Source organism: Halictus rubicundus, chromosome 1 (assembly GCF_050948215.1).
Source record: "Halictus rubicundus isolate RS-2024b chromosome 1, iyHalRubi1_principal, whole genome shotgun sequence".
Lineage (NCBI taxonomy): Eukaryota > Metazoa > Arthropoda > Insecta > Hymenoptera > Halictidae > Halictus > Halictus rubicundus.
In genome coordinates this window covers 24,818,462-24,830,085 of record NC_135149.1, presented here as the reverse complement: position 1 = coordinate 24,830,085, position 11,624 = coordinate 24,818,462, and the positions used below count along the sequence as shown (strand labels likewise).

Here is an 11,624-nt window from a genome sequence, read left to right as displayed (position 1 = left end):
AAACAATGCGTGTATATCTATGTATACCTATATTTCTTCAAGTAAGAAATGTTAAAAAACAAATAACTAGTCAGTGCGATTAAAGACACAGTACTACGATTCGTTGTAAAAGGTTATTGAATTCAGATAAAAATGCAAATAATATGTATTTTTCAGTATTGATTATTACAAAAAGATACTCGCTCGTTCCATTTTGACGAATATAAAAATACATCATTTTATAACAAAAGTCCCCAGACTTGTCTAAACGAAGTCATGACCAATACCTGTAAATGATAAAAGAATCGGACTTTTTATCATACAATTAAAAAAATATCATTTCTGATTCAGGTAAGACAGATATTTAAGAAGTACATAACTATAGATAAGAAAGATAACACGTGCACGTAAGAAAGATAATAATCATCAATGCGACAAAGTCAAGTCTTTCTGAAGTCAAATAATCTCATTACGAAGAGAAATTTAATTTTAATGTTAAATCATAATTTGTAGATTTATAGAGATGATTTATATGTTAGAAAACGTAATTTTTTTTTAATTTATATGTTAACGTTTACATTAAACTTACAAGTGAATTTTATGCAGGTTATGTTTACATATTATAATAAAATTGATTTATTTAAAATATATGATTCCATTTTCAAAATTGTACACGTATATAAATATTTACGCTTCGAAGAAAATAGATTTCATTTTAAAAAAGTAAGGATAAAAAATACTGTACAGTATTTTATAGTTGTATGTAAACATACATATGGCAAAACATCAAATGTATGTAATTCAATAATTACGAAGAGTAACAAAAAGTATAAAAATAATATATCGTTGAAACAAGTATAATAATTTTTTTATTGTGTGCAGCATTTTTATTAAAAGCGAATTTTTTTTTCCCTTTTGAATATACAAGATCTAAAATTCTTTCAATCTACCTTTCTATCTATAATTAATAAAAGAATAGATTGCTTTATGAAAATATTTGATTTATATTCAACCTCCAATGTGCCACATCTTTATCAATTACTGTTGCATATATAATTTTTGCTTGTTTATTTTAATAATTAAAATAATTTACCTTTGTTATAGAGAGCATAAAATATTTCCAACATGAACGGTATAATTCCCGAAATGGAGCAAGTCATCAGTCAGCTCGAAAGGGGGACTATAGTAACAAAATTTTTTCCAAGAAAGAGACCAGAGAAAAAAACCCTTATGATACGAAGAGAAACTAGACAAATTGTTTGGGCAAGAAGTGCAACATTTAGACCTTTCGATGGTTCAGGTAAAAACATTTAAACTGTTCAAGAATTTAACATTAATCTAATAGAAAATACGAATTTGTAGTTGTACTGATATTTATTGATATTATTTATCAGCAGATTATACATTTGATCTTTTCAAGTAATATTTTTTCTAAGCTATATGCATTTACTCGGTAACAATATTGTTAAAATAAAATACGACCTAACATTCTAGGCACACATTTTGCATGGTTATGAAGATATATCTACAGCAAAAATGGGCAAAATATTATCTGAGGATACTAGTTATAGGTCAAAAACGTGAAGGAAAGGTCCTTGTGAATAGTGTATATGGGTGAGTTTAAGACAAAGATACAACCTAAACCAATTAACGAGTTTCATATAGCAATATTCTATAATTTGATAATTCTATAGTTGAATAGTATATAAAATGCTATTACATCATATGTATCTTAGTGGACATTTCCTTCATTTTTGATCTACAAACAAATATGCCCATGGATACTGTTGATATATTAAGTCTACCCTATTGGACATCATGGGTATTTAATTTAGGAATAGAAGTAATTACTTTTATTTTCTAGTATCATATATTTCCGCAATGTACTTAGTACATAACGTGTAAACAGAAAAAATGAAACATTTTATACTTACTATGGTATAAATGTCTTCTTACATTTTTAAGTTCTTCCGAGATTTCATTTCTGCCTGTTTTTAATACGTATTATCTAAGGATATTACTTTGTATGCAACATACATATTAAAGGAGATTGTATTTTTTTTTATTTTAGTTGAAATTAGAGAAATTAAGGAAATTAAGGTAGGAAAACATTCTAAGGACTTTGAAAAATGGCCAGAAGATGCAAAGAGAACAGAGAATCTTAGATGTTTTGTTGTGTATTATGGTTCAGAATTCCGACTTAAAACACTCTCAATATCTGGTAAATATATTCTTATGTATCCGTTACTGTGTCAATGACTGTCCCAATATTTCTTTTTACTATTTATGTATTTATATTTTTATTGTTAATACATAAATTGTACCCGAAGTATATTTTTTGCATGCACCGGCTTTTATGTATTTATTTCAGCCCTTAGTGAAAAAGAATGTGAACTTTGGGTAAAAGGGCTACGTCGTCTAGTTCAAGATACAATAAAAACTCCATATCCTTTGCAAGTTGAAAGATGGCTAAGAAAAGAGTTTTATGCAATGGAAAATTCAAGACAAACGTAAAGATATTTATAATTCTTCACTCTTAATTTTAGATTTTTACTTATTTAGAATCTTACTGTTAGATTATACATATGTAGAAAGAATGTCTCATCTTAATTCATCTATGTAATCATCTCCCAAACTATTCATTAGTCGAAAAATGGTTTCTTCGGTTTTTGACCTTGTATGGCCTTGAACGACGTACACATCATATACGAATGAATTTGTCGTGACACATGCTTTTGTATGATACAAAAATATATCATTCCATTTAAAAAATTGAAGGTTACCTTCATTTCTAAAAAAAATAGCGTAAACACAACAAATTTACATACGCCATTACATTGCTTGCAAACAACAGTATTACTTTTTCATAATTAATTTATTCCTAATATTTATTATTTGCAAGAAAAACACTGGCTAGTAATAACGGAACATCCAGTATGTTTTCGTGTTGCATTTTACAACGAATAGTTTGGAAGATTATTTCATGGATGAATTGAAATGAAGCACCCTATTATGTTTGTGTGTGGGTGTATGTGTCTGTCTTACAGAGCTTTTCTCAATGTTTTTATACCAGTTTATTATTTTTATACGTGTCTAATTTAGTACTTTACATTCATAGAGTTACACTGAAGGATGTAAAAGCATTTTTACCCAGAGTTAATTGTAAAGTAGCAACAAACAGACTGCGGGAGCTTTTTCAAGAAATAGATACAATGAACAGAAACGAACTTGGTTTCGATGATTTTGTTGTACTTTACCAGAAACTTATGTTTGATCAAAATGTAAGTTTTTATATTATCATACTATTGATATACATTCCCTAACACTTTACCTACCAGAAACCCATTGATAGGACTCTCAATGATTGTAGTATATTAAAAAGGAGCTTAAAAGTATTCTTTTGAATGATAACAATAGAAATTCTTGTTGCTATTGAAAAATTGATTAAATAATTCTTAGCAATGAATTGTAAAGTTTGAAGAATTATTAAATACTTCCTGGTAGGTGATAGCGCTAATACAGTTTCCTTATTATTATGTTATCTCTTTGTCTATTTCTTGTATAGATTGTGTGTTTATTTTTACAGAATTTTACAGATTGGGTTAAACTTTTGAATTACTCTAAAACAGGGCCACTTGTTAGTGTTCATGACTTCCAAAACTTCTTAACGACTGAACAGCAGGATCCACTGGGAAATAACGAGATAGAAGTTTCATGTTTTATTAGAGACTATTTACAAGATCCTCTAAGAGATGTACAAGAACCACAATTTACGTTTTCTGAATTCATCGATTTCTTATTTTCAAAACAGAATTCTGTTTGGGATTCCAAATATTCTCGAATATACCAAGACATGAATAAACCCCTAGCACATTATTGGATAGCTTCGTCGCATAACACGTAAGAATATTTTTTCTAAAATGAACATAGTTGTTTTCTGGATTGTTTACTATTGGGAGAAAGATTCAAGTAGAACTCTCGAAATATATTAAGTTTCGTTTAAAAGAATAACATACAACAGTAAATAGTTCAGAAAATAATTCCTTGGAAATATTACAATGAAGAAGAGAAATAATTAAATAAATGTTTCTATAGGTATCTAATGGGAGATCAGATTAGCAGTGAAAGTAGTTGTCAAGCATACGTACGTGCTTTAAGATCTGGTTGCAGATGCATAGAACTTGATTGCTGGGATGGACCAGATGGAATGCCATTTATTTTTCATGGTCACACACTTACCACAAAAATAAAACTTCTGGATGTCATTAAAACCATTAAAGAGCATGCTTTTGCTACCTCTGAGTAAGTGTAAACAAATTTATCTATTCATTCAAATTTTCTGATAAAAGTCAGAATTCTCGAATATATCGGAAATTTTTAGAATTTTCGGGATTCTCGAATATATTGGGATTTCCGAGAATTTTTTGGATTCTCAACAATATTTGCGAATCCCGAAATTTTCGAGAGCCCGTCCCGACCCGACATTTTTGGGTTCTCGTACACCTTCTAATAAGTATATGTTTTGCGTAGCTACCCTGTAATTTTGTCTATCGAGGACAATTGTACCTTGCCTCAACAACGTAAAATGGCAATTACAATGCAGGAAGTATTCGGTGACATGCTGTTAACTCAACCTGTAGATAAAAATGAAACTTGTCTGCCATCACCGCATGCATTAAGAAGAAAAATCATATTAAAACATAAAAAATTACCTGATGGTGTGGACGAGACGTCGTTTCTCGTTCGAAATGATGAAAGCAGGCAAGAAATGGATCTCAGAAATACCGTGACAAACGGTATTCTTTATCTTGAAGATCCTGTTGATAGGGAATGGAATCCACATTTTTTTGTGCTCACTCAACAAAAGTTATTCTACACAGATACGTTTTCTAGAACACAAGAAACTGAGCCTGATGATGACGAAGAAAGTATTATTCGACAGTCAACAGATGTATGTACTCATACTATAAATGTATTAACAACGGTTGCTCAATTAAATTCTAATATTTATGTTGATAAAGGGTGTGCCCAATGATGAATTACATTTCGGAGAAAAATGGTTTCACGGTAAATTAGCAAGAGGCAGAAAGGAAGCAGAGGAATTACTACAACGTTATTCGCATCTGGGTGATGGTACTTTTTTAGTGAGGCAGTGTGTTACATTTGTAGGAGATTACTGTCTTTCATTTTGGCGTAAAGGCAAAGTGAATCATTGTCGTATTAAGGTCAAGCAAGAGATGGGTCAATCACAATACTATCTCATTGACACAAATTGCTTTGATAGTTTATATAGTCTAATTACACATTATCGTAATTATCCACTGCGGAGTCAAGTAAGGGCAAACGATACATCATTCTGCTTCTGATAACATACATATTTAATTAACTAATCTTGTGTATATAATAGGAATTTTTAATCACACTACAAGAGCCCGTCCCACAACCAAATAAACACGAAGAGAAAGAATGGTGGCACGCAGATTGTACTCGCACTTTAGCGGAGGAAATGCTAAAACGTATTCCTACTGATGGTGCATTTTTAGTCAGACCTAGTGAAAAAGAAAACAACTCTTATGCGATTTCGTTCAGGTAAAATGTCCTAAAGTTTTACCGTTTTATAAAATGATAATATCTTAAATTGTTTATTTTGCTGCAGAGCAGAGAAAAAGATCAAGCATTGTAGAATTAAGCAGGAAGGACGCTTATATACTTTTGGTACTGTACAGTTTGAAAGCTTAGTCGAATTAATCAATTACTACGAAAGAAATCCATTGTATAAAAAAATTAAATTAAGTCATCCTGTAAATCAAGATGTTATTAGAAGAATGGGACTGGTATGTTATTTAATACTATCCATCCAGAAATGAATATATTTATTGAATTATTCTTTTGCGTTCAGGATGTTGATGATGGTTCTGTTTACGGTATTCCCGGTTACATGGATCCTACAAGTTTTACATCAAAAGTAAGTCACAATAGTGAATAGACTGCGGATCTTAGAAAAGGAAAACACTTAGAAATTAATTTTGTTCTGCAATAATTTGAGTAGGTTTTCAATTGTTTTACTGTGCCTATTGTTTCAAGTTGCAACTACTTATTTTTTACACAAATTCATAAAATTCGCAGTGAAATGAAAGCTCAAAAAACGTAATACCTAAATTTAATTTATTTTCAAGGTAACTGTGAAAGCTATCTATGATTACAAAGCCCGAAGAGATGATGAATTAACCTTAGTAAAACATGCTATAATAACAAATGTACATCGAGAAAGTGGTGGTTGGTGGCGAGGAGATTATGGTGGTAAAAAACAGCACTGGTTTCCTGCTAATTACGTAGAGGAAATAGAACCTCAAGATAACCAGGGAGATGTAAGTGCATGTCCTGTCATATGAATTCTTCTTTTTGTACTTTTACGTAATGATTATTATTAATGTATTGTCACCTTCAGTCAGCAGATTCAATGATGTTTGGTAATCTTCAGAAAGGTTCGCTGGATATTATGGGCGCTGTTGTTGAATTAAGAGTAGGTGGAAGACCTGGGTTAGAATGGATATTAAGAATTCAAAATCCCAGTATGTGTACAGTGTTCGAAGTCGCAACTTCATCCAAAGATACAGCATTAGAATGGATGTCTAGTATTAAAGAAACTGCGCAAAATGCTAGTGTTAGAGTGAGTATGGATATTTTCGCTATTTCAAAAAGTAATGATTAATTATATTCTTACATTTTCAATCTCTCTTCTAGGAAAATCAGCACAAAGAAATGGAACGTGCATGGAGAATAGCGAAGGAAATGTCAAATTTAATAGTTTATTGTAGATCAGTTGCATTTAATTTAGAAAGGATAAGAACGAAAGGTTTTATATTTAATGAGATGAGCAGCTTTCCTGAAACAAAGGCTGAGAAACTTATGTGTCAACAAGAGAGCAAATTTTTCTCAAAATATCATCAGGTAAAGCGATACGAAATTATTAATGCGAGTTACAATTTCGAAAGTCAAATGAAGCTACAATAATATAAATGTGTAATTCTATAGATTCAGTTTAGCAGAGTCTATCCTAAAGGACAACGCATTGATTCATCTAATTATAATCCTGTGCCAATATGGAATTCTGGATGTCAAATGGTAGCATTAAATTATCAAACTGGCGATAAATCAATGCAGCTCAATCAGACAAAATTTCGAGAGAATGGCAACTGTGGTTACATTTTAAAACCCGAATTTATGTTTAGGGACGATTTTAATCCACAAGATAAATCTTGCTTACATGGTGTAGAATCTCTTAAATTTCATTTAAAAATTATTGGCGCAAGACATTTAATGAGATCGGGAAGAGGTATAGCCAGTCCATTCGTCGAGATTGAAATTATAGGCGCAGATTTTGATAATGGTACAAAATTGGCAACTAAAACAATACGTAAGTAACATAACATTATATGTATATGTAACAGTTTCGACATTTATACAAATTGTATTCAAATTGTAGCTGATAACGGATTTAACCCCATGTGGAATGAGTCTTGCGAGTTTGAAGTTGCTAATCCGTACCTTGCATTCATACGATTTGTTGTACAGGATGAGGATATGTTTGGGGATAGTAACTTTATTGGGCAAGCCACATATCCCGTATGCACAAATTACAAAAGTATTTTTTTCAAGATCACTGATTATATATAGATAAAATATGTTTTCTTTGTAATTAGGTACGATGTTTACGATCAGGCTACAGAAGTGTCACATTAAAAAATAATTATAGCGAGGACCTAGAACTTGCATCATTATTAATACATTTGCGAATTACATCATCAAATGTAAGCGTAAAAGTTAATTACGTTTGATATATATATTTTTTTTTCTATATATATATATTATTGTTTCAGACGCATTCGCATAGTTTATGAGTCAATACTAAATCGCGATGAAGGCCTAAAATATTTTATGCATATCAGGATTGGAAAGAGGTAAATAGTTTATTGGAATATAGTTTAAAGTTCGTTTGTATATTTATAGTAATAAACATTTCATTGCTCAGGTTTCCAATTGATGTGAATACTACTACATAAGATGTATCGATCAAAAGCTTACATAGATCAACAAATCTTCATAGAAGACTGGCAATGTACAAGGGCTATAATTCAAATTGAAATTTATGATTACAAGAAGAAATATTATTACTTCTGCAATCAATTGTATAAGTAATTTAGGAATTTTATCGTCATATACGATACCCAAAATATCATGGGAAAATAGTTATTACAGTATTGAACGACGAATGGACCTAATATGTATTTATAAGAGAGTTATTATAAGAGTTATTATGGATCCAGTAATGATTTTGCATCATAAAGTGATGCATTAAAAAAGTTGTAAATCTTATACTGTAAACATTTTGCAAGTTTTTCCAAAATAATATTCAAAATACTAATCTATTGCTTATTGTATAATTAATTTAGAATATTAAAAAAAAATCAATTACTTCTAATGGAAAAAAATTGTGACTTAGTATAACTGCTTAAAATTTTTAACTATATAAGGAATAATTAATAATAATAAATATTTACAATTCGAAGGGAAGAACAAATCAGTTAAAAAGAAACAAATTGTAAGGCCTTATGTTATGACCTATCTTGGACTGAAACATACATAATGTGCTTCCAATTCTTTCACTTTCGACGAAATATTGTTTTTATGTTAATATTATTTATTTATTATTTCAAAAGTCAGTAGCTTTAGTTTGACAATGTAGTGCTGAGCATTTTTTATCCGAGATTTTTATCAATCAACAGTATGACAAAAGGAACAAAAAAAGATGAATTATTGCACAACTATTTTTTACAAATATATAGGAATATTATTTTCATTTTTCTATATTTATACGTACAAGTGATATGTTTTATATTTCATGAAATAAATACTTTTTTTATCAATGTTATGATTATTGCAAGTTGTTAAGATAGAAATAAGTTACTTGTTTAAAGCAAGTGAGTGATAATAAAAATGTTTTGTACAATTATAATTTAATAGACACCTTACTTATTAACCACATTATACTGAATTCTACACGTTAACTTCTTCCAATCTAACTTTTACAAACTACATTTTTGCCAATAGCCTAATAACTATAAATATAATTATTCCCTTTTATACATAAATTTGGCACTTACTAAATACATAATACCTGATTAATGTGCCTCTATTTTTGAATTGATGGTTTGAATATACTGAATGTTTCTGATATAGTGACATAATCAGAAAGGGTGTACCTTGCTTATCGAAAAACCTATGTAATGATTGGCATTAATTATATATTTTGTTTCTCTAACTCTGTATTATAATCGAGATAATGATCTTTGTATAGTAATTGAAATTAGATAAACTGAACAAATGTACACAGTAATGTGTGGAAGTAAAAGACGAAAATAAAACATTGCATATCAATACAAGTTTATTATATATATATTATATATTTATTATATATTTATTACAAAAGAGTTTGGATCTATTCATATTTTTACACACTAGATCTATAGCTTACTCCTAAAAGATATTTCTTCATTTGTTTAAGTATGTCAAATTTTAAATGTAACAATTATTTCGAAATCAAGAAAATTTTATTTTGTCAAACGAAAATTATTCTCTTTGTTCATTGGAAAGTTATTCTTCAAATGTGCGCTTTTATAAAAGCAACTTTTTTCACAGAATCAATTTAATTTTTGAGTGAACATATATATTTAATTTATATTCTAATAATGTAAGAAGTAAAGAAAATAAATATAAAGTATGATCTTTATTGGATGAAATCTGTCAGAAGAAACCAAAATAACATTGTATGGTACATTCATTATTTTTATATATAGAACATTTTATAGCTAGGAAATAAGAGTATACACTTTAGTGAACAAGATGTTAACATAGAAAATTTGAATAATAATAATAAATGTAAAATTCTGTATTATATGACTTTAACTATAGGTAAGAGCAATTTACAAACTTTTCTGAAGGTATTCATCAAATACGAATATTGACGAAGAAATAGAGTTATTAGCTGGCGACAAACTCTTCAATTCAGTTATATAGCCGGACAAATCCCGTATACGATCAGTATGTGCTTCCAAGAACCTTTCTTCAATGTAATGAGCAATAGCTGGATCCTTATGTGTGTGAGCAAGCGCATTATTATGAATCTGGAATGCTTTCTCAGCCAGGTTCTTCTGTTTGTCAAGTACCAAAGCCAAGCTCTGAATTTCAAACAATGGAATGATCTTCTTGGGTATATTGCTGTCGGACTTTAAACAAAAATAAGATAAAGTGAGATCATTTTGCATCGATAAGATATTTGATTGCAATAATAAAAACTATAACGAAGATATTATAAGAAACAAACAAGAAATTAAAAAATCTACTCACTACCGAATGCGATGGCTGTTCAAAGTTCATTACACCACCACGCTTGGCAATATATTTCATTACATTAATGGAATCTTCCCATAGTTTATCAGAATATTTACGATATAATTTTTTAAATCCTTCGCGAGGAACATTATAATTGCCAAAGTAACTAGATATCAATAAAAGATGAAAACTTTCTTTCATATTCTGATTCGCAAATCCTTGTAATTCTTGAAGGAGCGTCAATGTGCTTGTTTTACTAGATTCATTGTTTGAGAATACTCCATACACAGCAGTACAACTTTCTAGAAACGTTAGTAATCATAAATTATTAAATTGTTTAAATATTTTCTCTGATAATACCATTTGAAAATATTTGACATTTATGTACCTTTAGCGGTACCCTTTTTGTTAGCCTCTTGGTCATGCTTTGTGTCACAATCTTCACCTATTTGTTTATAACAATTTTCAGCAGTCGCAGCTGCCAATAGAAGAGGTAATACACAGAAGAACAACATTTTTCTGCAATTTTAAATAAAAGAAATTCAATTAAATCGAAATCAGTTTGTTATTCAAAATAATAATGGTTTGTGAATACATTAATTCAGAAAACGGGACAATAAATGAAGATATTGCGGCATAATAAATACGAATTTAAAATATAAACAACATACAATAAATTACATTTTAAATATTAATTGTATTTAACCAATAATAATAATCTATAGTAACCTATTCCCGGATGATACCGCTAGAACCAAAAGGAACACAGATTTACATAAATAACTTGCAATCTAAGATAGAAACTAAATGTTGCTAAAGAGGGATGTAATCTATGGACGTCACGAACCTCTATAAAAAAAAATTCATACTGCCTGTAGATATCAGACATTGCACAGTGATATTATTCATTATTGTTGCATTGAAATGCGCAGTAGCTTTTATATATACGGAGAAAAGTAATAAGATAGCAACAAACATCCGTATATCGCGATTTTATTGATGTTGACTTTTCTATTTTTGTACATAGAATCTTGTTAGTCGAGTTATTAAGAACGACGATGTGGAATTATCTATGCTACATACCTGTTTAAACGACGTGCTCGTTTAAATGGAAGCAACGTGAATACTCTCGTTTCGACGTTCTTCCAACAATGAACATTGGACAACACCGTCCGTTGGTAGCTTTAACGCAGTCATGGTCAGCTGATAGGCAGGGCGCATGCGCGGTAGGAAGGGAATACATAGAAAATTCC

At 29.8% G+C, this 11,624-nt stretch overlaps 2 protein-coding genes across 5 annotated transcripts; one reads left to right on the top strand and one right to left on the bottom strand.

Annotated features, from left to right (window-relative positions):
- Positions 1-226: 226 nt before the first annotated feature.
- Sl (small wing phospholipase C gamma 1) lies at positions 227-9,924 on the top strand. 3 transcript variants are annotated; one of them, XM_076796140.1, is made up of 20 exons: positions 227-330; positions 1,084-1,279; positions 2,051-2,200; positions 2,351-2,489; positions 3,098-3,260; positions 3,566-3,879; positions 4,075-4,281; positions 4,510-4,930; positions 5,001-5,312; positions 5,387-5,568; positions 5,636-5,813; positions 5,879-5,944; positions 6,156-6,347; positions 6,428-6,649; positions 6,724-6,930; positions 7,015-7,396; positions 7,466-7,605; positions 7,683-7,790; positions 7,860-7,940; positions 8,012-9,924. In XM_076796140.1, exons 2-19 carry the CDS (start codon positions 1,105-1,107, stop codon positions 7,878-7,880), a joined length of 3,579 nt encoding a protein of 1,192 aa, XP_076652255.1. In that variant the 5' UTR covers positions 227-330; positions 1,084-1,104; the 3' UTR covers positions 7,881-7,940; positions 8,012-9,924. The 3 variants fall into 3 exon arrangements, with proteins under 3 accessions (XP_076652255.1, XP_076652266.1, XP_076652272.1); XM_076796151.1 differs by lacking the exon at positions 227-330 and adding an exon at positions 1,474-1,593 and having other exon boundaries at positions 1,141-1,279; XM_076796157.1 differs by lacking the exons at positions 227-330; positions 1,084-1,279 and adding an exon at positions 1,627-1,822.
- Fer2lch (ferritin 2 light chain) lies at positions 9,748-11,594 on the bottom strand. Of its 2 annotated transcripts, none has more exons than XM_076796595.1 (4): positions 11,455-11,594; positions 10,760-10,890; positions 10,387-10,673; positions 9,748-10,265 (listed from the first exon to the last, which is right to left on the bottom strand). In XM_076796595.1, exons 2-4 carry the CDS (start codon positions 10,884-10,886, stop codon positions 9,963-9,965), a joined length of 717 nt encoding a protein of 238 aa, XP_076652710.1. In that variant the 5' UTR covers positions 10,887-10,890; positions 11,455-11,594; the 3' UTR covers positions 9,748-9,962. The 2 variants fall into 2 exon arrangements, with proteins under 2 accessions (XP_076652710.1, XP_076652718.1); XM_076796603.1 differs by having other exon boundaries at positions 10,772-10,890.
- Between the last annotated feature and the right edge of the window lie 30 nt (positions 11,595-11,624).

What these genes read in the sequence shown, in the direction of transcription:
- Sl (XM_076796140.1), top strand. Translation starts at nt 1,105, where the DNA reads ATGAACGGTATAATTCCCGAAATGGAGCAAGTCATCAGTCAGCTCGAA. An exon ending in TTATTAGAAGAATGGGACTG is followed by an intron (nt 5,814 to 5,878) that starts GTATGTTATTTA and finishes TTTTGCGTTCAG; the next exon opens with GATGTTGATGATGGTTCTGT. An exon ending in TTGGGCAAGCCACATATCCC is followed by an intron (nt 7,606 to 7,682) that starts GTATGCACAAAT and finishes CTTTGTAATTAG; the next exon opens with GTACGATGTTTACGATCAGG.
- Fer2lch (XM_076796595.1), bottom strand. Translation starts at nt 10,886, where the DNA reads ATGTTGTTCTTCTGTGTATTACCTCTTCTATTGGCAGCTGCGACTGCT. An exon ending in CAAAAAGGGTACCGCTAAAG is followed by an intron (nt 10,674 to 10,759) that starts GTACATAAATGT and finishes TAACGTTTCTAG; the next exon opens with AAAGTTGTACTGCTGTGTAT. An exon ending in AACAGCCATCGCATTCGGTA is followed by an intron (nt 10,266 to 10,386) that starts GTGAGTAGATTT and finishes TTTTGTTTAAAG; the next exon opens with TCCGACAGCAATATACCCAA.